Raw genomic sequence first — 27833 nt, forward strand, 5'->3', positions numbered from 1 at the left:
AAACATTGAAATTGAAACTGTGATTAAAAATCTTCCAACAAACAAAAGCCCAGGACCAGATGGCTTCACAGGCAAATTCTACCAAACATTTAGAGAAGAGCTAACACCTAACCTGCTCAAACTCTTCCAAAATATAGCAGAGCGAGGAACACTCCCAAACTCATTCTACGAGGCCACCATCACCCTGATACCAAAACCAGACAAAGATGTCAGAAAGAAAGAAAACTACAGGCCAATATCACTGATGAACATAGATGCAAAAATCCTCAACAAAAAACTAGCAATCAGAATCCAACAGCACATTAAAAGGATCATACACCATGATCAAGTGGGGTTTATCCCAGGAATGCCAAGATTCTTCAATATATGCAAATCAATCAATGTGATACACCATATTAACAAATTGAGGAGGAAAACCATATGATCTTCTCAACAGATGCAGAGAAAGCTTTTGACAAAATTCAACACCCATTTATGATAAAACCCCTCCAGAAAGTAGGCATAGAGGGAACTTTCCTCAACATAATAAAGGCCATATATGACAAACCCAGAGCCAACATCATCCTCCATGGTGAAAAACTGCAACCATTTCCACTAAGATCAGGAACAAGACAACGTTGCCCACTCTCACTACTATTATTCAACATAGTTTTGGAAGTTTTAGCCACAGCAGTCAGAGAAGAAAAAGAAATAAAAGGAATCCAAATCGGAAAAGAAGAAGTAAAGCTGTCACTGTTTGCAGATAACATGATACTGTACAAAGAGAATCCTAAAGATGCTACCAGGAAACTACTAGAGCTAATCAATGAATTTGGTAAAGTAGCAAGATACAAAATTAATCTCTTGCTTTCCTATACACAAATGATGAAAAATCTGAAAGTGAACTTAAGAAAACACTCCCATTTACCACTGCAACAAAAAGAATAAAATATCTAGGCATAAACCTACCTAAGGAGACAAAAGACCTGTATGTAGAAAATTATAAGACACTGATGAAAGAAATTAAAGATGATACCAAGAGATGGAGAGATATACCATGTTCTTGGATTGGAAGAATCAACATTGTAAAAATGACTGTACTACCCAAAGCAATCTACAGATTCAATGCAATCCCTGTCAAACTACCACTGGCATTTTTCACAGAACTAGAAAAAAAATTTCACAATTTGTATGGAAACACAAAAGACCCCGAATAGCCAAAGCAATCTTGAGAAAGAAAAACGGAGCTGGAGGAATCAGGCTCCCTGACCTCAGACTATACTACAAAGCTACAGTAATCAAGACAGTATGGTACTGACACAAAAACAGATACATAGATCAATGGAATAGGATAGAAAGCCCAGAGCTAAACCCACGCACATATGGTCACCTTATCTTTGATAAAGGAGGCAAGAATATACTGTGGTGAAAAGACAGCCTCTTCAATAAGTGGTGCTGGGAAAACTGGACAGCTACATGTAAAAGAATGAAATTAGAACACTCCCTAACACCATACACAAAAAAACACTCAAAATGGATTCAAGACCTAAACGTAAGTCCAGACACCATCAAACTCTGAGAGGAAAACATAGGCAGAACACTCTATGACATAAATCACAGCAAGATCCTTTTTGACCCGCTTCCTAGAGAAATGGAAATAAAAACAAAAATAAATAAATGGGACCTAATGAAACTTAACTTGTGCACAGCAAAGGAAGCCATAAACAAGATGAAAAGACAACCCTCAGAATGGGAGAAAATATTTGCAAATGAAGCAACTGACAAAGGATTAATGTCCAAAACATACAAGCAAATCATGCAGCTCAATATGAAAAAAACAAACAACCCAATGCAAAAATGGGCAGAAGACCCAAATAGACATTTCTCCAAAGAAGATATACAGATTGCCAACAAACACATGAAAGAATGCTCAACATCATTAATCATTAGAGACAGGCTAATCTAAACTACAATGAGATATCATCTCACACTGGTCAGAATGGCCATCATCAAAAAATCTACAAACAATAAATGCTGGAGAGGGTGTGCAGCAAAGGGAACCCTCTTGCACTGTTGGTGGGAATGTAAATTGATACAGCCACTATGGAGGTTCCTTAAAAAACTAAAAATAGAACTACCATACGACCCAGCAATCCCACTACTGGGCATATACCCTGAGAAAACCATAATTCAAAAAGAGTCATATACCAAAATGTTCATTGCAGCTCTATTTACAAGAGCTAGGACATGGAAGCAAACTAAGTGTCCATCAACAGACGAATGGATAAAGAAGATGTGGCACACATATACAGTGGAATATTAGTCAGCCGTAAAAAGGAACGAAACTGAGTTATCTGTAGTGAGGTGGATGGACCTAGAGACTGCCATACAGAGTGAAGTAAGTCAGAAAGAGAAAAACAAATACCGTATCCTAACACATATATATGGAATCTAAAAAAAAAAAAAGAAAATAGAAAATGGTCAGAAGAACCTAGGGGCAAGACGGTAATAAAGATGCAGACCTACTAGAGAATGGACTTAAGGATACGGGGAGCGGGGGAAGGGTAAGCTGGGACAAAGTGACAGAGTGGCATGGACATATATACACTACCAAACGTAAAACAGATAGCTAGTGGGAAGCAGCCACATAGCACAGGGAGATCAGCTCGGTGCTTTGTGACCACCTAAAGGGGTGGGATAGGGAGGGTGGGAGGGAGGGAGATGCAAGAGGGAAGAGATATGGGGACATATGTATATGTATAACTGATTCACTTTGTTATAAAGCAGACACTGGCACACCATTGTAAAGCAATTATACTCTAATAAAGATGTTTAAAAAAAACAAAACTAAAAATAGAGCTACCATATGATCCTGCAATCCCACTCCAAGGCATACATCCAGAGAAACCATAATTTGAAAAGATACATGCACCCCAATGTTCACTGCAGCACTATTTACAATAGCCAAGACATGGAAGCAACCTAAATGTCCGTCAACAGATGAATCTATAAAGAAGATGTTGTATGTGTGTGTGCATACACACACACACACACACACACACAATGTAATATTATTCAGCCATAAAAAAGAATGAAATAGTGCTATTTGCAGCAACATGGATGGACCTAGAGATTAATATATTAAGTGAAACAAGAGAAAGACAAATATCAGGTGACATCGCTTATATGTGGAATCTAAAAAAAAATGATACAAATGAACTTATATACAAAACAGAAACAGACCCACTTCTTTGTATCATTTTCAAATTTCTTCATCATTGTTATATGAGTCTTTCACCTGCTTGGTTAAGTTATTCTTAGGTATTTTATTCTTTTTGATGAGATTTTAAATGGGATTGATTTCTTACTTTCTCTTCCTGATAGTTCATTATTAGTGTATAGAAAAGCAATAGATTTCTGTATATTAAGCTTGTATCACGTAACATAAGCTTTCCACGTGACCCAACAATTCCACTCCTATATATCCAAGAGAAATGAAAATATATGTGCACACAAAGTAAACATGTTTATAGCAGCTTTATGCATAATAACCATATTCAAATAATCAAAAGCTGGTAATAATCCAAAATCCATCAACAGGTAATTACATAAACAAATTGTGGTATATAATGCTACTTAGCAATAAAAAGGAATATGCGACAACATGGATAAATCTCAAAAACATGCTGAGCAAAAGAAGCCAGACAGAAAAAATATATACTATATGATCCCACTTACATGGAAATGGGTGTTCCACCCTGGGGCCATGGGTGGTGGTTGGGATGTACTTGATTAGAGCACAAGGGACTTTTTCAAGTAATGGAAATATTCCATATCTTGGTTGTAGTGGTGGTTACATAGGTACACAAATTTACTGAAACTCTAGAAAGGCTATATTTTATTATGTGCAAATTATACTTCAGTAAAGTTGATTTTTTTGTTAATTTTAAAGGAGCTCATTCCTAAGTTTTTAGTAAATGAATATTAAACACTACTTAAATGCTAAAACATTTTTTAAGAGATCCTGATGAAGCTGGGTTCTGTATTACACCTTGGGAGACTGATGTAGGTTATACCTAGAAATGGAATTACTAGTTCACAAGATACATAAATCTTTTTTTTTAATATAAATTTATTTTATTTATTTATTTTTGGCTGAGTTGGGTCTTCGTTGCTGTGCACAAGCTTTCTCTAGTTACGGAGAGCAGGGGCTACACTTTCGTTGCGGTGCGCGGGCTTTTCACTGTGGTGGCTTCTCTTCTTGTGGAGCACGGGCTCTAGGCGTGTGGGCTTCAGTAGTTGTGGCACGCCGGCTCTAGAGCGCAGGCTCAGTAGTTGTGGCGCACGGGCTTAGTTGCTCCACGGCATGTGGAATCTTCCTGGACCAGGGCTTGAACCCGTGTCCCCTGCACTGGCAGGTGGATTCTTAACCACTGAGCCACCAGGGAAGTCCAAGATACATAAATCTTCAACTTTATCGGATACTGCCAAACTCCCCTCCCAAGTTGTTTTTGTTTAGACTCTAAATCCCTTTAAAGTAGTTTATACTCCTCGTCTTTACTTCCTCTTATTCACCTCTGTCTATCAAAAACTTTTTTCTATTCTCTAACAGTCCATTTGAAACTACTTTTACCAAGGTCACCAAATACCTCAGTTTCAAAATCCAACAGCCTCTTTTCGGTTTTAATCATTCTTGACCACTCAAGTCTCCCTTTGCTTTATCTATTTCACAATAACTTCTTACACTGAGGAGCCAAAAGATATTCCATGCTTCTGAAACTTTTCTCAAATCATCTCCAATGGGAGAGACTGACATTAGGTGCAGCTAAACTAACTGGAATCCTCAGGCAGGGTGTCAAGAGGAAGATAGGCAGGCGTGGGGCAGGGAGGAGACTTCATGTCTACATGGGATGGTGCCACAAGTCCATAGCTAGGCTGCACATTTCAAGGGTGAGAATACCCGAGTTTTACCACAGAGCAGCTTCTAGTGGGTGAGATGACAACAGAGATTCTAGAGGTCGAGCAATACTGGTGGCACTTACTTTCTGTTACTCTTTTTATACTTGTATTATGGATACCTGTGCCCTTGTCTTACTTGTGGGAGATATTCTCTTTGAAAAGAGGAATCATATTTATTAGCATCCTTTGTATATGTCAAAACACTGGATTATTATCCAAAACAAACACACAATGCAAATTTCCTAACTATATAAATAATACAAGAAAAGCAAGGTAAAGAAAAATAATTAGTGCCGATTTTTTCTCTGTATATTCTGTCAATCCATTATTTTATACCTAAGAAATGAAAAACTATAGTAGCTACTCAAACAAATCACAAGCTATTTAAAAATCAGTATAAATCTAAAGGGAATCTGGGCAAAAGGATGAGCTAAAAATGAATATTCTGCTTAGAAGTTGGTGGATATTTAGTAAAATGTTGGGGAATATTATTCTAAATTATTAGAATATTATTAGAATATTATTCTAAAATGTTAGGGGAATAATATTCTAATTAGGAAGATTTGAGGAATACTATGAGAAAAGTTCAATACTGTATGTTATTCTACTTTAAAATATCTTTTTATTATCACTTTGTGATATGGTATTTAAATTTAGGTGCTATAATAAACAACTATATGTCTGGCAGTAATTGTAAGAAAAGCTATCATTTTTATGCTACAAATTAGGCCTTCAACAAAAACTGATCCTTGCAATTCAAAAAATTTAACAGATACCAGTACCAGTTAATCTAACTAAACCCACAACACACATTCATTTTCTTTAAAGTTAGAAACTCTCAAAATTTATATAGCTCCCAACACTACTTCATGATAAAAAAACTCAACAAACGAGGAGAAGGGAACTAACTTAATCTGATAAAGGGCACCTATAAAACACCCTCAGCTAATATCATACTTGTTAGTAAAAGACAGAATGCTTTCTCCCTAGGATCAAAAAGAAGATAAGGATGTTCATTCCCTCTATTTCTATTCAACATTGTGCTGGAAGTTCTAGACAGGGCAACTGGGCAAGAAAATGAGATAAGAAGACATGGAGATTGAAAAGGAAGAAGGAAAATTATTTCTATGCAAATGACATGATCTTGTAGAAAACCCTAAGGAATCCATTAAAAAAAAAAACTATTAGAGCTAATAAATAAATTCAGCTAGGTTACAATATACAAGATCATATAAAAAATCAATTTTATTTCTACACATTTTCAAGGTACAATCTGAAAATAAAACATTTAAAAAACAATCTCATTTACTATAGCATCAAAAAGAACAAAATACTTAGGAATAAAGTTAACAACTGAAGTGTAAGGCTTATATACTGAAAACATCATTGAAAAAAATTAAAGAAGACCTAAATAAATTTTTAAAATCTATGTTGATGGATTATAAGACTTAACATTGTTAAGATGACAGTACTCCCCAAACTGATTTGCAGATTCAATGTAATCCCTATGAAGACATAAGCTGGCCTTCTTTGCAGAAATTGTCAAGTTAATTCTAAAATTCATATGGAAATTCAAGTGATCTAGAGTGGTCAAAACAATCCTGAGAAAGAAGAACAAACCTGGAAGACTCACAGTTCCCAATTTCAAAACTTACTGCAAAGCTGAAATAATTAAGATAGCATGGTACAAATATAAAAATAGGCATAGAGATGAATGGGATAAAAGTGAGAGTCCAGAAATAAACTCTTACATTTACAGTCAACTGATTTTCTACAAGGGTGCCAAGACAATTCAATGAGGGAAAGAACAGTCTTTTCAATAAATGGTGCTTAAACAACTAGATATCCCATACACAAAAATTAACTCAAAACAGGTCACAGAACTAAATATAAGAGCTAAAACTATAAATCTCTTAGAAAAAAACACAGAGGTAAATCTTTCTGACCTTAGATTTGGCAATGGGTTCTTAGATATGACACCAGAAGCGTACACAACAAAAGAGAAAATATGCAAATTGGACTTTATCAAAATTTAAAAATTTTGTGCTTCCAAGGACACTATGAAGAAAGTGAAAAGACAACTCACAGAATAGGAGAAAACATTTACAAACCAGAAATCTAATAAGGCTCCAGTATCCAGAATACATAAAGAAATCTTACAACTCAACATGAAAAAGACAAATGCCATGATTAAAAAAGGGCAAATGATCTGAATAGATATTTTTCCAAAGAAAATATACAAATGGCCAACAAGCACATAAAAAATGCTCAACATCATTAGTCATCAGGGAAATATAAATCAAAATCACAATGAATTGCTTCTTCACACCCACTAGGATGGCTATAAAAAAGATATGCATTGGTTAAGGATGTGGTGAAATTAGAACTCTCACATACATTGCTGGTGGGAACATAAAATGATGAAGCCACTTTAGAAAACAGTCCGTTAGTTCCTCAAAAGATTAAACGTTGAATTACTATATGATCTAATAATTCAATTCCTATATGATACACCCAAGAGGAATGTAATATATGTCCACACAAAAACGTGTACATGAATGTTCATAGCTCATTATTCATATTACCCAAAAGGTAAAACAGCCCAAAATCCATCAACTGATAGAGAAATAAAATGTGGTATACCCACACAATGGAATATTATTTGGCAATTAAAAGGAATAACGTACTGATACATACTACAACATGGATGAACATCAAAAACATCATGCAAGTGAAAGAAACCAGTCACAAGCCACATATTGCATGATTCCACTTACATGAAATGTCAGAATAGGCAAATTTATAGACAGAAAGTAGATCAGTGGTCGTCTACAGTTGAGGGGATTGAGGGAAAATGTGAAGTGACTGCTAACAGGTATGAGGTTTATTTTGGGGTGATGAAAATGTTCTAGTATCAATTGTGGTAACAGCTGCACATCTCTGTGAATATACTAAAGACCACTGAATTGTATACTTTCAATGGATGGATTGTATGGTATGTAAACTATATCTCAGTAAAAATGTTACAAAAAAATGCAGCTCAAAATTTGATGACTGGGCTTCCCTGGTGGCGCAGTGGTTGAGAGTCTGTCTGCTGATGCAGGGGACATGGGTTCGTGTCCCGGTCTGGGAAGATCCCACACGCCGCAGAGCAGCTGGGCCCATGAGCCATGGCCGCTGAGCCTGCGTGTCCGGAGCCAGTGCTCCGCAACGGGAGAGGCCACAACAGTGAGAGGCCCGCGTACCGCAAAAAAACAAAACAAAACAAAACAAAACAAAACAAAAAATCTGATGACTGTTAGAAGAACACACATATGAAGAGATTTTGCCTCAGATATCTGAAGTACAACAACCACAGATCACCTCCACTGCAGAGACTACTGGAATAAAAATAAATGATCCCTACAGTGATTTGGTTCTTTCAAAGATATAAATTTATATAATACATACTGTTTTCCTTCTAAGCATCTCATAGGTAAGTTTTTAGTCAGAAACATCTAGGCTGAGATACAGATATCTATAAAATTTCTCTAGGCTTAAATAATAATATTTTAAAATCAATTGTCTACTCGTGAATAGTGAATATATAAAAATTTTAAGAAGAAGAATAATCAATCAGAATTAGTCTCATCATACAGCTGAAATAAAATTCATAAGATGTGTCAGAGGGCTTCCCTGGTGGTGCAGTGGTTAAGAATCCACCTGCCAGTGCAAGGGAGCCCTGGTCCAGGAAGATCCCACATGCCGCAGAGCAACTAAGCCTCTGCACCACAACTACTGAGCCTGTGCTCTACAGCCCGCGAGCCACACTACTGAAGCCCACGCTCCACAAGAGAAGCCACCCCAATGAGAAGCCCGTGCACCACAACAAAGTGCAGCCCCCGCTCACCGCAACTACAGAAAGCCCACGTGCTGCAACGAAGACCCAACACAGCCAAAAATAAATAAATATAAATAAATAAATAAGATGTGTCGGACACAGTCATAGAATGGTATATGTCATCTCGAACCATATCAACAATCGGTACAATGAAGACGAGGAAATCAGGATTCAGAGACACTAAGTAACTTGCCTATTCAGGGATTAGACAGCGAAGCTAGGATTTGAATTTAAGACTGCCTGTCTCTGAAACCTATGGTCTTATACCATCTTATACTATTTCCTAACTTCAAGAAGGGATAAAGCATCCAACCAGACAACGGTAATTAAAGAGACTGACCACAAATATGTCCTAATATAAACATATAAAAGTTTTAAAGTTTAAAGGAACCTCAGAGAACATCTACTCCGAGAACCTCATTTTACAAACGACACAACACTTTGCAGTCTCTGATCAGCCTTGGCTATTTCCACTCCTCTCTGGCCTCCAATGTAAATACTACAAGGTTATCTGCAGATCCTTCCTGATAGCCTCAGCATAAATCAAATGAGGAATCATAGAAGAGCTATGTTTCAGTAAGTCATGGATGTGCTGAATAACTCCCCAAAATTGATATTTTTAGACTATAATAAAAAATAAATTTTTCCATTACTTGCCTTATGCAGAATTTTGGTTACACAGAATTTGTAATACTGCTTTATTGCTACTTTGAACTCTTACCTTTGTGGCCACAAGAAACATAGTATAGAGGAACATAAGATTATGCCTTGATATTGCCAGATGATTGGTTTGCTGGAATGTGAAGATAACTGACCCCAGCAGGGTTACCTTGGCAGGGCTGAAAATAAAACACATTTTAACTCAATAAGTAATAAATATTATTTATCTTTATATTTCTCAAACAGTATTCTCAAAATATTAATTTAATGAGTTATTAATAGATGTAACACAAAAATGAGTTCTGTAAATATAAAGTTTTGGAAATGCTGAGTTACATAAAGTTAGATACCTTTCTTCACAGCATAAAGTATCAAAGTTTAGAATGTTCATACATACTGTGACTTTCTGATAAAGAGAGTACATTTCTATATGTAATATTTCCTAATTGACCACATAACACTTTTTCACAAAGGATTTGAAAGTCCCACGTTCCACAGCATGATTTGGGAAAAGTACGTTAGCCCTGAAAAACTTTATAGTGCTAACCAAGTTCCTTGGGTGGGATGGGGGATGGAAAAGAAAGCCCTGATTTGCAGCATTTCCTCATTTCCACAGTGTACATACAGTCGCCCCGTGGTATTCGCAGGGAATTTGTTCCAGGAGCCCCCACATTTACCAAAATCCACTGATGCCCAAGTCCGTGATATAAGATGATGTAGTATTTGCATATAACCTATGCACATCCTCCCACATACTTTAAACCATCTCTAGATTATTTACAATACCTAATATAATGTAAATGCTATGTAAACAGTTGTAATTACAGTATAAGTACTATGTAAACAGTTATCAGTACATGGCAAATTCAAGGTTTGCTTTCTGGAACTTTCTGGAATTTTTTTTCTAATAGTTTTGATCCACAGTTGGTTAATCCACTGATGCAGAAACCATGGATACAGAAGCCCAACTGTACTCCCACAGCCCACTTCAGGCTGCTGTGTGGAACGGCTCTCATAAAACAGTATGAGCCAGCTCCAGCACATGACTTAGCTAACTCCAGCACAAAATATTAGCGTGAGCCAATACATTACCCAATACATTAAAATTTAAAGTCTATAATATGTTTATCTATTAACATATAACAAGCACTACTTTCATGTCATATATTTGCCACATAAAGTATATCTCAGTAACAGATCATTTTCTAGCTCTTTATGCTTAAAACTAGAAAAAGATAAATAATAAACTCTTAGAATGCCACAGTATAAAATATGACAAATTTAAAAGCCCCTATAAACCACTTTATGAAAAATAAGTAGTTTGTTTAATCAGTACAAGCTAAGGATTGAGTTCAAAACAGTTAGGTTTGGGTAACAGGGGTTTGGATCTTGCCTACCAATAACTGGGCAGCATTCCTGTTTTAGAACAGCAGTCCACAAACTTTTTGAGTGTGCATCTCTAGTGGTAAAAGTGTTTTAAGACACTCCTTAATATATGTCAATTAATTTATAAATTATGTACATGTACAACTGTATCATAAAATGTACACCAAACTGACTTTTAAAAGGATGAGATAAAATATAAACAGTTAATTCCATTAAGACATTGTCTTAATGTCCTTTTGCTACTCTGTTTCTAATAGTTTGGTTTCTGAACCATAGTGCCTCATCATGGGCATCTTAGCATACACATATTCTACTCTGGATTGTGTTCTCTTAGAGCATAAATTCAGAAGCAATGAATCTGAGGAGCAAGGATTCTGTAAACAATAAATTGAAGCAGGGGATTGGAGCAGGGCTGGGATTTAGGAAAAGGTCAATGAGATTGATTACAAAGATCAGAATGCATTCAGAAAATTCTTATACTTATTAGTTTCCTGTGAACCTAGTAAATAAGCTATCTGCTTCCAAAATACAATGGTGGAATAAGCATAGGTAGCAGCTATAAGCACTCCCATGCCAAAAGAGAGAAAATGGAAGGAAGAAAGTGATCACAGTCCTATGCAATTTCAAAATCCAGCAGGGCAAATTCCATTAGGTTTCAAGACCCAGGAATAATCTTCTGTGGCCTGAGGCTCCATCCTCTGAGTTTACAGCTCTAATCTCTGCATTCATGGCTCTGGCTTTTGCACCTGTGACTCCAGTCTATGGGTCTGGCCTCAGGTTTCTAGGCCCGCAGGTCCGACCTTAAACCCATTCTTCCTTTTCCCTGAATGGTAGCACATACGACAGCTAAAAATTTTATCAGCCTGTTTCTACCTGTAGAATTTTGGGAGTCTGACTTCTTTTATTTCATCTTGTCTCTGTCCCTTTCAGTCCAACCTGGCAGTGTTTCTGCTGATACAACACTTTCAAAAATCTTTTGGGTTTCCTATGCATGACACAGGGGATCCACGCCATCAGTCAAGATGGTCCTTCACGGATCTTTCCTGGATAATCTCATCTCTATTCCAGGCTTCTGCTATGATAGCTGAATGGATCCATGAATCACACGCCTAATCTCTTTTAACACTAGCAAATGTTGTCCAGCCACACCCTTAACTTTCTCTCCACAGCAAGCTTTTCCTAAGAATGACTCTCCTAATTTTATCATCTTTTGCAATCTGTATAGGCTGAGAATTTCCCAAATCATCAAGTCTTGGTTTCTTTGTTTAGCAGTTATTCCCTCAATTCAACTCTTTCCTCTCACACTTCACTGTAAGAAGCAAGAAGAAACCAGCTCAGACTGCCAACACTTTGCTTCTGAAACTCAACTAAATATCCAAGTTCAATGCTTACAGATTATGCTTTCCACACAACTGCAGCCATACAACTAAATCACCTTTCTTCCAGTTTCCAGTATCATGTTCCTCAATTCCTCTAAGACCTCGTCAGCACCTCTAACATTCATATTTTTACCAACATCCTGTTTATTACAATGTATGTATTCTCTAAGACCATACAGGCTTTTTCCACTATGCAAAAGTATTTGGTAATAAATATATGGAAACATATATATATGCATACACAAAATATCATAATGGATCCCAATGATTTCACTTGACAAATTGTTAATCATTCATTCATTCACATAATATTTACTGTCTACTGTGTGATAGGTGTTTAGGATATAAGAGCAATCAAAAAAGACAAAATCCCTATACTTCACCTCTTGTATTCTTTGAAGCATGGAGGAAAGCCAAAGGGAGAGAAAAATAAACATAATGAATAAGTAAATTATAAAATATGATAAATGCTGTGGGAGAAATAGAGGGAAGTGTTGCAATTTTAAGCAGGGTAGTCCTCATTGAGAAGGTAAGCTCTGAGAAAATCCTTTGAGCAAAGCAGATAAGGGAGTTGGCCACCTGAGGAAGAAGATTCTAGGCAGAGAGAGAAGTTAGTTTTAAACCAGACAACACCTGGCTTGCTCAAGGACAGAGTGCAGTGAGCAAGGCAGAGAACAGTAAGAGCTGAAGTCAGAGCAAATTAGGTGCGGGAGAGACACAGATCTTGGAGGGTCTCACAGGCCTTCTGGGGAGTCACTGCAAGGTTCTGAACACAGGAGAATCACAATCTGATTTCAGTTTTACAGTCCCAAGAAATGTTTCATGGAAGACGTTTCAAAGCACATACTCAAAATGAGGAAAATTTCCCCTGAATAACACCAATGCTTTATTTATAACTTACGATCAATCAAAGCTCCTTTGTTCTATTTCTAAACTACATCATTTAAGCTTTAAGGGTACACTCCAAGGTAAACATCCTGAAATCTACCGGTTCACTCAAACATATACTTCATCATTCATACTGCTTCTCAACCTTCATTTTTAATCCATTCTAACGAGCTTATTTTCACATGAAGACTTCCTCACCTTGCTTATTATGGCCACTAAATCCTAAGGCTTTCCTTATTGAATTGTGGGAATAGTAACTGTATTTCTCTATTTCATTTTCAGGTGCATCAGGGATATATTTGTGACTTATTTAAGATTGGGTCAGTGTCTTTAGAGAACACCTAATGATTAGATTCTCTTAAATAGGTGCAAAAGGTAGTCTGCATCGTACAAGCATAGAATGGGTTATTTCCTCTAATCTTTTTCTTATTTTTATATGTATTGCGTTGGCCAAAAGGTTTGTTCAGTTTCTTCCGCAGATGGCTCTAGCAGCACTTAATTGTCTTTAACTTTATTCGAAACAATTTTGTTAGATTGTATGTGACAGCTGTCACATCAGTGTGCAGTTAAAAAAAGACTTATCAAAATTAGTGAATTTTTGTGTAGCCATTTTAACATTGAAGGTGGAAGAAAAAAAGCAACGTTTTTGGCATATTATGCTTTATTATTTCAAGAAAGGTAAAACACAACTGAAACACAAAAAAATATTTGTGCAGTATATGGAGAAGGTGCTGTGACTGACTGAACATGTCAAAAGTGGACCGTGAAGTTTCGTGCTGGAGATTTCTCGCTGGATGATGCTCCACGGTTGGGCAGGCCAGTTGAAGTGGATAGAGACCAAATCGAAATATTAACTGAGAACAATCAACATTATACCATGCCGGAGATAGCCGACATACTCAAAATATCCAAATCAAGTGTTGAAAATCATTTGCACCAGCTTGGTTATGTTAATTGCTTTGGTGTTTGGGTTCCACATAAGTTAAGTGAAAAAAATCTTTTTGACCGTATTTCCGCATGCAATTCTCTACTAAACGTAATGAAAATGTTCCATTTTTAAAACATATTGTGATGGACGATGAAAAGTGGATACTGTACAATAATGTGGAACGGAAGAGATCGTGGGGCAAGTGAAATAAATTACCACCAACCACACCACAGGCCAGTCTTCATCCAAAGAGGCTGATGTTGTGTATGTGGTGGGATTGGAAGGGAGTCCTCTATTATGAGCTCCTTCCGGGAACCCAAAAGATTAATTCCAAGAAGTACTGCTCCCAATTAGACCAAATGAAAGCAGCACTAGATGAAAAGTGTCCAGAATTAATCAACAGAAGATGCATAATCTTCCATCAGGATAACGCAAGACCGCATGTTTCTTTGATGACCAGGCAAAAACTGTTACAGCTTGGCTGGGAAGTTCTGATTCATCTGCCATGTTCACCAGACATTGCACCTTCGAATTTCCATTTACTTTGGTCTTTACAAAATTCTTTTAATGGAAAAAAAATTCAATTCCCTGGAAGACTGTAAAAGGCACCTGGAACAGTTCTTTGCTCAAAAACATAAAAAGTTTTGGGAAGATGTAATTATGAAGTTGCCTGAAAAATGGCAGAAGGTAGTGGAACAAAAGGTGAATACATTGTTCAATAAAGTTCTTGGTAAAAATGAAAAAAGTGTCTTTTTTTTTTAACTTAAAAACCGAAGGCACTTTTTGGCCAACTCAATAGTTAAATTCACCTCTCACTTTTAAAGCAACTAACAGGGCTTTACGATAATGTATTGACTGTTACCATAAGCTTGACATTTTACTACCAGGAACTATGAATAATTTGAAATCTGGGTGAAAATTAGTGAAAATGCCAAGAGCCTGCAATTGATTCCAGAGAATTCTCTTCCTATGTAGTTCTTGCTACATAAATACACACTCTTCCCACAGTTCTACAACAATCCAAGAGTTTTTGTTTGGTTTTATTTTCTAAGAGGAGGAACCCACAGAAAAAGGAATCAATATTTAGTTTAAAAGCTACATTTAAGAGAGCAGACTTCTTGAAAAACTTAGGTTTCCTGGTTTTCTTCCCATTATCCTTTTATTTATTTGTTTGTTTGTTTCATCCACATTTAGAGATCCCAAAATGTATTTTTAAATAAACTGGTAAGATCTAAGGATAAAATGCTAAGTCTCAGTACAGTCTATACCAACTCACTAGGACATCTTCAGCCATTCATCAGCTTCTGGTTTCCAACAGCCTTTTACCAACTGCTCAAAATTCGTGATAATGCTACCACCTGCACCTAAAAAGAACAAGATAAAACAAGAATACTTAACCAATTTTCTTGAGAAAATATATGAAATAAAGCCATAATTCTATCTTTTGACCTAAAATTCCAAAATCAACTCCAAAATATGATTCTTGGGAGGGAGAAAAAAGTTGTCTTATACATTTATTATACAGAGACAATTACAATTCTTTCATGGCAACTGTCTATTGTACTACAAATAAGGTTAAAATTGGGCCCTCAGACAGAGATGTGGCTAGAGGTTTGTTTCTGACCTGAAAAAATAAACTTCTCTGCTTTATCACTTCCTTTCCTAATTTTAGTTTTAGGGGCAGTACACTATAACAACAGATTGAGAAATTTATTCAGTTCCAACATACAATAAAGGTAGGTAATGCAGAGTGAACATGAACCCATAATCAATCACATTTACTATTTCAGGTTATTCAGGATGAAAAAAGCGAGAAAAAAAAAACAGAGCAAAGTTTTTTAATTACATGTGCTACATAATTTCTTACGTAAACTTGTTTTATTTATGGTGGTGGCTACACATTAACTACAAATCCCTCTGGTTATGGCTTCTAATCAAACCAATAATAAATATTCTATTTTTAAGACAATCAGGCTCAAAAGAATGGCTGATGACTAGTACTAGTGAATAGTGCCAGTTCTGAATTAACTTTACCAGCCAACAGAAACAAGGCTTCCATCTTCCAAAAAAGACTGTTATTAAAGTATGTGGTCCCCATTAATTTAACTAGAGAATTGTTCAGTAGTTGTAGTACACCAATAACAGAATATTTATGAACACATGTTGTTAATATTACCTCGGGCCCATCCAATAGCTATCATGACTATCCAGCCATTTTTGTAATAGCTATTAGCATGGGTGACTCCACCTACTATTTTCCAAGTTCTGGTCACTTCCTTCATTCCCACAGCCAAGAGTTGAACAGGTAGGAATGAATATCCCTGGGAAACAAGGTCACGGGGGCAAAAAAATACAATATACCTGAAATTAAAATTTAAATATTTTAATACATGAGTGGAATCAGAAGAACAAAAATTAAAATCCAGAATATCAGCAATAACAATTTGATAAAACACAACAAATGGAATTATCCATATAAACATGGAATTTGACTGCAAGAAGACCACAGATTGGGTAAAGTCAATCTTTTTTTTTTTTTTTTTTGGCTACTCCATGCAGCATGTGGGATCTTAGTTCTCTGACCACGGATCAAACCCGTGCCCCCTGCAGTGGAAGCACAGAATCTTAACCACTAGACCATCAGGGAAGTCCCAAAGTCAATTTTTTAAAATCACATGAAGCACATAAAATAATCTGCCAAAAAGTCATAATCAAAGGGGAATATAAATTTTGTACTTCTGAGTACTCTATAAATGCAAAAAGTATTCACTGAGTTCCTAATTTGTGACTACACTAGTCTAGAAGCTAAGTGCTGAATTCACCAACAAAATTAAGCAAGTGTATAATCACTTCTGGTTTTGGGCTTCTCTAGGTAGAGTGCCTTTGTCTTTGGAAAAGGAATTAGAAAAGGGACCTTAGTAGCTGAGCAAGGGACACCATTTCAATCCCACTTACATCTTCACCTGTGCCCCTTTGTGCATAAACTGCAACCTATACAGAGAAAGGTCATTGCTCTCAAGGAGACAGATTCACTCGTGTTAAGGAAAAACTTATTTTCATACGGCTAAAAGAATATGAAGCTTGTTCTTCAATTTAGTTGAGTAAGTTTAAGTTTTAACCAATTAAATTGTGATGTTAGTTTAAGAATAATTCATTCCTCCTCAGGTGAATTATGTTTTGAAGCCTCATTTGTTCCAAACACCTGTTCAACAATTTAACAGTAGTGTTGATTGGAAAACACAGCACTTTTTCCCCCCATTCCTAAAATATTCTCTGGCAGACAATTTTGTGCTTAAAGCAGAACATTTATCTTGATACAGAATACACTGCAAGAAAGAAGTACTCTATCTCTGCTAAAAGAAGTTGTTAATCTTATTGTAATTCATGGCTCATAAAGTCTGAATTCCTAAAAGTATTTGTGGAATATGAAATCCTGTTTGCCAAAACACTGCTTCAGGGACCCAATGTAAGATGAAATGGTTTGTTCAGCCTGAAGCACCCTCTCTTTCTTCAACTCCATTTACCAATTCCTTCCTGTTCTTCAAGGTGCACTTAAATACTACCATATACATTGACTTTGGGAGTTTTGTTTTATTTAATATTCTCAGTTCAGACTAAATTCTGATGGTTCTGTACAACTAAAACAACTGGTTCCTATACTTCAACATAGCTCTTTAGACATTTTTCTTTATAATATATAAAGGCTATAATATTCAAATTGTAACAGTCCTTAGATGGCAGGAATCATTCATCTTGTTACCCCCTGACACTCAGCATAATAAAAAGTAGCCCTGGACTTCCCTGGTGGCACAGTGGTTAAGAATCCGCCTGCCAATGCAGGGGACACAGGTTCGAGCCCTGGTCCGGGAAGATCCCACATGCCATGGAGAAACTAAGCCCGTGTGCCACAACTACTGAGCCTGCACTGTAGAGCCCATGAGCCACAACTACTGAGCCCACATGCCGCAACTACTGAAGCCCGCGGGCCTAGAGGCTGTGCTCCGCAACAAGAGAAGCCACCACAATGAGAAGCCCACGTACCACAACGAAGAGTAGCCACTGCTCGCCACAACTAGAGAAAGCCCGTGCACAGCAATGAAGACCCAATGCAGCCAAAAATAAATAAATAAATTTATTAACAAAAAAACAGTAGGCCTGAGTTAAATCATTTATTAACAGTTAAAAAATTAGCAGGAGGCAAACCACAAAATATATCAAATCAAAGAATCATCTGATAATTAAATAGTTTGAGACAAAGGAATAAATTATCTAAAAGTAGTAAAAAGCTTTTTAAAAATGACTGGTATTATATAAAATCTTTAAAGTTCATATAACATTTTGAAAGCCTGTATACAAGTCTCTCTTTAAATATAGAACAAATTTCCAGGAAGTTGGCTAGGTGCCAGGGGGAAAAAAACAAAGCTACACCTAAGCAATTTTTAAATGTATTTTTAAATAAAATAAAAATATTTTGGTATCCACTCTAGATTAGATTAAGACAGGGAGATTTGGTTTCACTTTAGCAGTAATGAATGCTCAAAATACTCAAACAAAAAATCAACAAAACAAAAATAATACACACGACCCCATTTTCATTCTCTACACCAAGACTATCTTCAACATGAGTTAAAAGGCTACACTATCACAAGAGCAATCTTGGACTTCTTTTTTTTTTTTTGGCTGTGTCACAGGGCATGCGGGATCTTAGTTCTCCAACTAGGGATAAAACCTGTGCCCCCTGCAGTGGAAGCACGGAGTCTTAACCACTGGACCACCAGGGAAGTCCCAATCTTGGACTTTTTATATTCAACTATGTGACATTATGGCATATGGTCTAAAATTTGTAATTACTGCTATTTCTAATAAATAAGTCTTTATTGCATCAATCAGATACATAAGTCCCCTATATCTGAACCTTCAAGTTGCGAACTTTCAAAGATGTGAACGTGCGTTCCCATGTCCAATCACATAAGTTAGTTCACGTGTCTGGCATACATTATCACACGCATACGTCCTCTACAAGTGGTTGTATTCTGTGTACTTTTCTGCACAGTACTGTATAGAGTACAGTAGTACAGTATCTTTATTTCAAGCCCCAGATATCTGGGAGCAAGCGTTAAAAGCAGCAGTGATGTAGCTGGTACTGCTAAGAAGAGCCAAGCGATAAGGACGGAAACAAAAGTAAAATAATTGAGTGGAGTGAGGCGAAAAGATGGTAGATGTCGCTCGTTCTTATAACACGAATCGTTCAACCATCGGCACGATTCTAAAGAACAAGGACAAGATCATGTTAACACGAAGTCTGCTATGCTGGTGATGTCAACAATAATATTGAAGAAGTGTGGAAAAGTGATGGAGGAGATGGAGAAATCTCTCAGTGTGTGGATGCAGGATCAGCATCAGCGCTGAGTCCTGCTCAGCTTAATGCTGATTCAAGAGAAAGCTAAAAGCCTTTATGAAGACTTGAAGAAGAAACACGGCGAAGAATCAGAGGGCACACCTTTTAATGCCAGCCATGGCTGGTTTCATCAGTTTCAGGCAGAGCCAACCTTCACAACGTAAAACTAAGTGGCGAGGCAGCAAGTGCAGATACGGTAGCCGCTCGAGAATTTCCTGAAACACTTCAAGAAATTATTGATGAAGATGCATATTTACCCAAGCAGGTTTTTTATTGTGGATGAGACAGAACTGTACTGGAAGAGGATGCCAGACTGAAGTTACATCAGTAAGGAGGAAAAGCTGATGTCAGGCTATAAAGCATCAAAGTATAGGCTAACTCTGTTGTTTGGTGGCAGTGCTTCCGGCGATATGCAGCTGAAGCCTCTCTTAGTTTATCATTCAGAGAACCCAAGAATCCTTAAACACACAGCCAAAGGCTCTCTTCCTGTTGTGTGGAAGAGTAATAACCCCAAGCCTGAGTTACACAGGCCATTTTCCAGGACTGGTTTTTCTAGCACCTTATCCCAGAGGTAGAGAAATATTGCTTGGCAAAGGACATCCCATTCAACATTCTTTTGCTACTCCGGGCCACCCCCCATTCATGGATGACTTTCATCTCAACCTCAAAGTAGTGCATCTGTCACCAAATACTATGTTGCTCATCCAACCTATGGACCAGGGAGTTATACCAACTTTCAAGAAATATTATTTACATCATACTTTTCATCAGGCAGTAAAGGCGAGTGACGGATCAGGAACAACCCTGCAGCAATTTTGGAAGGACTGTAATATCTACAAGGTCATAAAAAATATCAACTTTGATTGGCATGAGGTTATGGCCATCACCACGACTGGGGTTTGGAAGAACCTTTGCCCACAGTTTGTTCATGATTTTCGTGGATTTGAGAAGGTGGATGAGGAGTCCAAAGAGGTCTTCAGCAACTTAGTGACCCTCAGCGAATAGCTGGCGCTAGATCTGCAAGAGGACGACTTCAATGTACTCCTTGCTGTGCAACACGAGGAGCTTAGTATTGAAGACCTGATGCAATTGGAGGCCCAGAGAAAAGACGAAGAGACAAGAGGAAGAAGAAGTAACCGAAGAACTGAAGAGATTCATGATACAGGAAATGGCAAGGGGATTTTCTTTATTTGAGGAGGCACTGTTAGTTTTTGAGGCACAGGACCCGAATATAGAACGGTACGCAAAGGTTGCAGCAGCCATTCAGAATGCAATCCAGGGCTACACTGTCATCTACGATGAGAAAAAAAAAAGAGCGACTACCCAGACACCACTGGATCGTTTTTTCAAGAGGGTAGATAGAATTAAATCAAGCAAGGAACCAGAACCTCTGCCATCAACGTCAGGCCTGAGTGGAATTGCGGCTTGCCCTCCACCTCCTGTTGCTGACGATCCTTCAGCTCTGCCATCTCCCACCTCCTCTCCCTCTTCCAGTCAGTAACGCTTCTTCCCTGTTCACTTGATGCCAGCCCCTGTATGCCAGCTGTTGTACTGTACAACTGTACTTTTCAAGGTACTGTACTGTAAGATTTTAAATGTTTTCTTTATTTTTGTGTGTTTTTTATGTATTATTTGTGGAAAAGTATTATATACCTATTACAGTACCGTACTACATAGCCAATTGTTAGTTAGGTACCTAGGCTAACTTTGTTGGACTTACAAACAAGTTGCATTCAAGAACAAGCTCTCAGAACTGAACTCGTTTGTACGTAGGGGACTTACTGTATTTCTAAAGTATATCTACAATATGCTAATATTTTAAACAGAAAACAGTTCTTGTTTCAATTGTTAAATAGCCACAGGGCAAAAGAACAACTGTTTATTGTGCTCAGTAGACTTACAAGTAAGCAGATCAGACCAGTGGTGCCCTAAGTAGCCATTCCTGCTCTATAACACAAGTCACCTTTTAAAAATTCCATCAATGACTCACTCAACAAACACTCATTAAGAAATCATCATGTCCCTCCTATAAAGATTATAATTTCACCTTTAACTAAAATTGTAACATCTATGGAACTTTTAACTTGAAAAGTGCTTAAAGAAAACATATCAAAAATGAAGGACTAGAACATATCAGACATGAAATAGAACGAGAAGGCAATTTATTTCTCATACATTTTTAAGTCTAAGTGACTTAATCTAAGTAATTAACATAGAGAAAAAAATGACAAAGAAGAGTGCTAAATAACAGAAGTTAGTCTAACACAGGATACAGGAATTCAGCTTGGTGATTTGACAGAGAATGCGCAGTCCCAGCTATGCCTCTTCCTCCTGCCGTTTTCTTGTAAACAAGATACCCTCGGGAAGGTCTGTGGGAGGCTTGCTTTAGGGTCTTGGTGCTCCAGCCATGTGTGAGGCCTAAGCCTCGTAGGTGTAAGAGCCAAGTTTAGGACACTGGACCACCAGAGACCTCCCAGACCCATGTAATAACAATCAGCAAAAGCTCTCCAAGAGATCTCCACCTAAACACAAAGACCTGGCTCCACTCAACAACCAGCAAGCTCCAGTGCTGGACGCCCCATGCCAAACAACTAGCAAGACAGGAACACAACCCCACCCATCAGCACAGAGGCTGCCTAAGATCAAAATAAGTTCACAGACACCCCAAAACACAACACTGGACATGGTCTTACACACAAGAAACACAAACTCCAGCCACAACCACCAGAACACAGGTACCAGCCCCCTCCACCAGGAAGCCTACACAACCCACTGAACCAACCTTAGCCACTGGAGGCAGACACCAAAAACAACAGCAACTACAAACACGCAGCCTGCTAAACGGAGACCCTAAACACAGTAAGTTAAGCAAAATGAGAAGACAGAGAAATACTCAGCAGATGAAGGAGCAAAGTAAAAATCCACCAGACCAAACAAATGAAGAGGAAATAGGCAGTCTACCTGAAAAAGAATTCAGAGTAACGGTAGTAAAGATGATCCAAAATCTTGGAAATAGAATGGAAAAAATACAAGAAACGTTTAACAAGAAACTAGAAGAACTAAAGAGCAAACAAACAGGGATGAACAACACAATAAATGAAATTTAAAATTCTCTAGAAGGAATCAATAGCAGAATAACTGACGCAGAAGAACGGATAAGTGACCTAGAAGATAAAATAGTGGAAATAACTACCACAGAGCAGAATAAAGAAAAAAGAATGAAAAGAATTGAGGACAGTCTCAGAGACCTCTGGGACAACATTAAACGCACGAACATTCAAATTATAGGGCTCCCAGAAGAAGAAGAGAAAAAGAAAGGGTCTGAGAAAATATTTCAAGAGATTATAGTTGAAAACTTCCCTAATATAGGAAAGGAAATAGTCAATCAAGTCCAGGAAGCGCAGAAAGGATAAATCCAAGGAGAAAGACGCCAAAACACATATTAATCAAACTATCAAAAATTAAATACAAAGAAAAAATATTAAAAGCAGCAAGAGAAAAGCAACAAAAACCATACAAGGGAATCCCCATAAGGTTAACAGCTGATCTTTCAGCAGAAACTCTGCAAGCCAGAAGGGAGTGGCAGGACATATTTAAAGTGATGAAAGGGAAAAACCTAAAACCAAGATTACTCTACCAGGCAAGAATCTCATTCAGATTCAATGGAGAAGTTAAAAACTTTACAGACAAGCAAACGCTAACAGAATTAAGTACCACCAAACCAGTTTTACAGCAAATGCTAAAGGAACTTCTCTAGGCAGAAAACACAAGAGACGGAAAAGACCTACAATACCAAACCCAAAACATTTAAGAAAATGGTAATAGGAACACACATAGATAATTACCTTAAATGTACATGGATTAAATGCTCCAAACAAGACACAGACTGGCTGAATGGATACTAAAACAAGACGCATATATATGCTGTCTACAAAAGACCCACTTCAGACCTAGGGACACATACAGACTGAAAGTGAGGGGATGGAAAAAGATATTCCATGCAAATGGAAATCAAAAGAAAGCTGGAATAACGATATTCATATCAGATAAAATAGACTTTAAAATAAAGACTATTAAAACAGACAAAGAAGGACACTACATAACGATCAAGGGATCAATCCAAGAAGAAGATATAACAATTGTAAATGTGTATGAACCCAGAACAGGAGCACCTCAATACATAAGGGAAATGCTAACAGCCACAAAAGGGGAAATCGACAGTAGCACAATAATAGTAGGGGACTTTAACACCCCACTTTCACCAATGGACAGATCATCCAAAATGAAAATAAATAAGGAAATGCAAGCTTTAAATGACACATTAAACAAGATGGACTTAATTGATATTTAAAGGACATTCCATCCAAAAACAACAGAATACGCTTTCTTCTCAAGTGCTCATGGAACATTCTCCAGGATAGATCATATCTTGGGTCACAAATTAAGCCTTGGTAAACTTATGAAAACTGAAATCATATTAAGTATCTTTTCTGACCACAACGCTATGAGACTAGATATCAATTACAGGAAAAATCCTGTAAAAAAATAAAAACACATGGAAGCTAAACAATACACTACTAAATAACCAAGAGATCACTGAAGAAATCAGAGGAAATCAAAAAAACCTAAAAACAAATGACAGTGAAAACACAACAACCCAAAACCTATGGGATGCAGCAAAAGCAGTTCTAAGAGGGAGCTTAGAGCAATACAATCCTACCTCAAGAAGCAAGAAACATCTTAAATAAACAACCTAACCTTACACCTAAAGCAATTAGAGCAAGAAGAACAAAAAAACCAAAAAAACAAAGTTAGCAGAAGGAAAGAAATCATAAAAATGAGATCAGAAATAAATAAAAAAGAAATGAAGGACATAAGAGCAAAGATCAGTAAAACTGAAAGCTGGTTCTTTGAGAAGATAAAATTGATAAACTATTAGCCAGACTCTTCAAGAAAGAAGGGAAAAGACTCAAATCAACAAAATTACACATGAAAAAGGAGAAGTAACAACTGACACTGCAGAAATACAAAGGACCATGAGAGGTTACTACAAGCAACTGTATGCCAATAAAATGGACAACCTGGAAGAAATGGACAAACTCTTGGAAAAGCACAACCTTCCGAGACTGAACCAGGAAGAAATAGAAAATATAAAGAGACCAGTCACAAGCACTGAAATTGAAACTGTGATTAAAAATCTTCCAACAAACAAAAGCCCAGGACCAGATGGCTTCACATGCAAATTCTATCAAACATTGAGAGAAGAGCTAACACCTATCCTGCTCAAACTCTTCCAAAATATTGCAGATGGAGGAACACTCCCAAACTCATTCTACAAGGCCACCATCACCTGATACCAAAACCAAAGATGTCACAAAGGAAGAAAACTACAGGCCAATATCACTGATGAACATAGATGCAAAAATCCTCAACAAAAAACTAGCAATCAGAATCCAACAGCACAGTAAAAGGATCATACACCATGATCAAGTGGGGTTTATCCCAGGAATGCAAGGATTCTTCAATATATGCAAATCAATCAACATGATACACCATATTAACAAACTGCAGGAGAAAAACCATATGATCATCTCAACAGATGCAGAAAAAGCTTTCAACAAAATTCAACACCCATTTATGATAAAAACCCTCCAGAAGGTAGGCATAGAGGGAACTTACCTCAACATAATGAAGGCCATATATGACAAACCCACAGCCAACATGGATCTCAATGGTGAAAAACTAAAACCATTTCCACTAAGACCAGGAACAAGACAACGTTGCCCACTCTCACCACTATTATTCAACATAGTTTTGGAAGTTTTAGCCACAGCAATCAGAGAAGAAAAAGAAATAAAAGGAATCCAAATTGGAAAAGAAGAAGTAAAACTGTCACTGTTTGCAGATGACATGATGCTATACATACAGAATCATAATGATACCACCAGAAAACTACTAGAGCTAACCAATGAAGTTCGTAAAGTAGCAGGATACAAAATTAATGCACAGAAATCTCTTGCATTCCTATACACTAATGACAAAAAATCTGAAATTGAAATTAAGGAAACACTCCCATTTACTGCTGCAATAAAAAGAACAAAATACCTAGGAATAAACCTACCTAAGGAGACAAAAAAACCTGTATATAGAAAACTATAAGACACTGATGAAAGAAACAGATGGAGAGACATACCATGTTCTTGGAATGGAAGAATCAACATTGTGAAAATGACTCTACTACCCAAAGCAATCTACAGATTCAATGCAATCCCTATCAAACTACTAATGGCATTTTTTACAGAACTATAACAAAAAACTTCACAATTTGTATGGAAACACAAAAGACCCTGAATAGCCAAAGCAGTGTTGAGAAAGAAAAACGGAGCTGGAGGAATCAGGCTCCCTGACTTCAGAGTATACTACAAACCTACAGTACCTTCAGTAATGGTACTGGCATAAAAACAAAAATATAGATCAATGGAACAGGACAGAAAGCCCAGAGATAAACCCATGCACATATGGTTACCTTATCTTTGATACAGGAGGCAAGAATATACAATGGAAAAAAGACAATCTCTTCAATAAGTGGTGCTGGGAAAACTGGACAGCTATATGTAAGAGAATGAAATTAGAACACTCCCTAACACCATACACAAAAATAAACTCAAAATGGATTCAAGACCTGAATGTAAGGCCAGACACTAAAAAACTCTGAGAGGAAAACATAGGCAGAACACTCTATGACATAAATCACAGCAAGATCCTTTTTTGGCCCACCTCCTAGAAAAATGGAAATAAAAACAAAAATAAACAAATGGGACCTAATGAAACTTAAAATCTTCTTCACAACAAAAGAAACCATAAACAAGATGAAAAGACAGCCCTCAGAATGGGAGAAAATATTTGCAAACGAAGCAACTGACAAAGGATTAATCTCCAAAATTTACAAGCAGCTCATGCAGCTCAATATCAAAAAAAACAAGCAACCTGGGGCTTCCCCGGTGGCGCAGTGGTTGAGAGTCCGCCTGTCGATGCAGGGGACATGGGTTCGTGCCCCGGTCCAGGAAGATCTCACATGCCGCAGAGCGGTTGGGCCCATGAGCCATGGCCGCTGAGCCTGCGCGTCCGGAGCCTGTGCTCTGCAACGGGAGAGGCCACAGCAGTGAGAGGGCCGCGTACCGCAAAAAAAAATAATAATAATAAATAAAAATAAAGTTTAAAGAAAAAAACAACAAGCAACCCAACCCAAAAATGGGCAGAAGACCTAAACAGACATTTCTCCAAAGATGATATACAGATTGCCAACAAACACATGAAATGATGCTCAACATCACTAATCATTAGAGAAATGCAAATCAAAACTACAATGAGGGGCTTCCCTGGTGGCGCAGTGGTTGAGAATCTGCCTGCTAATGCAGGGGACATGGGTTCGAGCCCTGGTCTGGGAGGATCCCACATGCCACGGAGCAACTAGGCCCGTGAGTCACAACTACTGAGCCTGCGCGTCTGGAGCCTGTGCTCCGCAACAAGAGAGGCCGCGATAGTGAGAGGCCCGCGCACCGCAATGAAGAGCGGCCCCCACTTGCCACAACTGGAGAAAGCCCTCGCACAGAAACGAAGACCCAACACAGCAAAAATAAATAAATAAAATTAATTTTTAAAAAACAAAAACAAAAAAACAACTACAATGAGGTATCACCTCACACCTGTCAGAATGGCCATCATCAAAAAATCTACAAACAATAAATGCTGGAGAGGGTGTGGAGAAAAGGGAACCCTCTTGCACTGTTGGTGGGAATGTAAATTGATACAGCCACTATGGAGAACAGTATGCAGGTTCCTTAAGAAACTAAAAATAGAACTACCATACAACCCAGCAATCCTACTACTGGGCATATACCTTGAGAAAACCATAATTCAAAAAGAGAAACGTACCACAACGTTCACTGCAGCACTTTTTACAACAGCCAGGACATGGAAGCAATCTACGTGCCCATCAACAGATAAATGGATAAAGAAGATGTGGCAATATATAAATAGAATATTACTCAGCCATAAAAAGAAGCGAAATTGAGGTATTTGTAGTGAGGTGGACGGACCTAGAGTCTGTCATACAGAGTGAAGTAAGTCAGAAAGAGAAAAACAAATACCATATGCTTACACATATATATGGAATCTAAAAAAAAATGGTTCTGAAGAACCTGGGGGCAGGACAAGAATAAAGACGCAGACATAGAGAATGGACTTGAGGACATGGCGAGTGGTTAGGGTAAGCTGGGACGAAGTGAGAGAGTAGCACTGACATATATGCACTACCAAATGTAAAAGAGATAGCCTGTGGGAAGCAGCCGCATAGCACAGGGAGATCAGCTTGGT

The 27833-nt window shown here is 37.5% G+C and overlaps 1 protein-coding gene across 3 annotated transcripts in view; it reads right to left on the reverse strand.

Annotated features, from left to right (window-relative positions):
* The window catches only part of TMEM38B (transmembrane protein 38B), a 110571-nt gene that overhangs the window by 15500 nt on the left and 67238 nt on the right, over window positions 1-27833 (reverse strand). For all 3 annotated transcript variants that reach the window (XM_082656394.1, XM_082656392.1, XM_082656393.1), the window contains exons 3-5: window positions 16236-16420; window positions 15336-15423; window positions 9540-9657 (exon numbers count right to left, since the gene is read on the reverse strand). In XM_082656394.1, coding sequence (XP_082512520.1) covers window positions 9540-9657; window positions 15336-15423; window positions 16236-16420 — 391 coding nt within the window. The remainder of the gene's footprint in view (window positions 1-9539; window positions 9658-15335; window positions 15424-16235; window positions 16421-27833) is intronic.

Source organism: Grampus griseus (assembly GCF_964374135.1).
Source record: "Grampus griseus genome assembly, chromosome: 6".
NCBI classification, from domain to species: domain Eukaryota; kingdom Metazoa; phylum Chordata; class Mammalia; order Artiodactyla; family Delphinidae; genus Grampus; species Grampus griseus.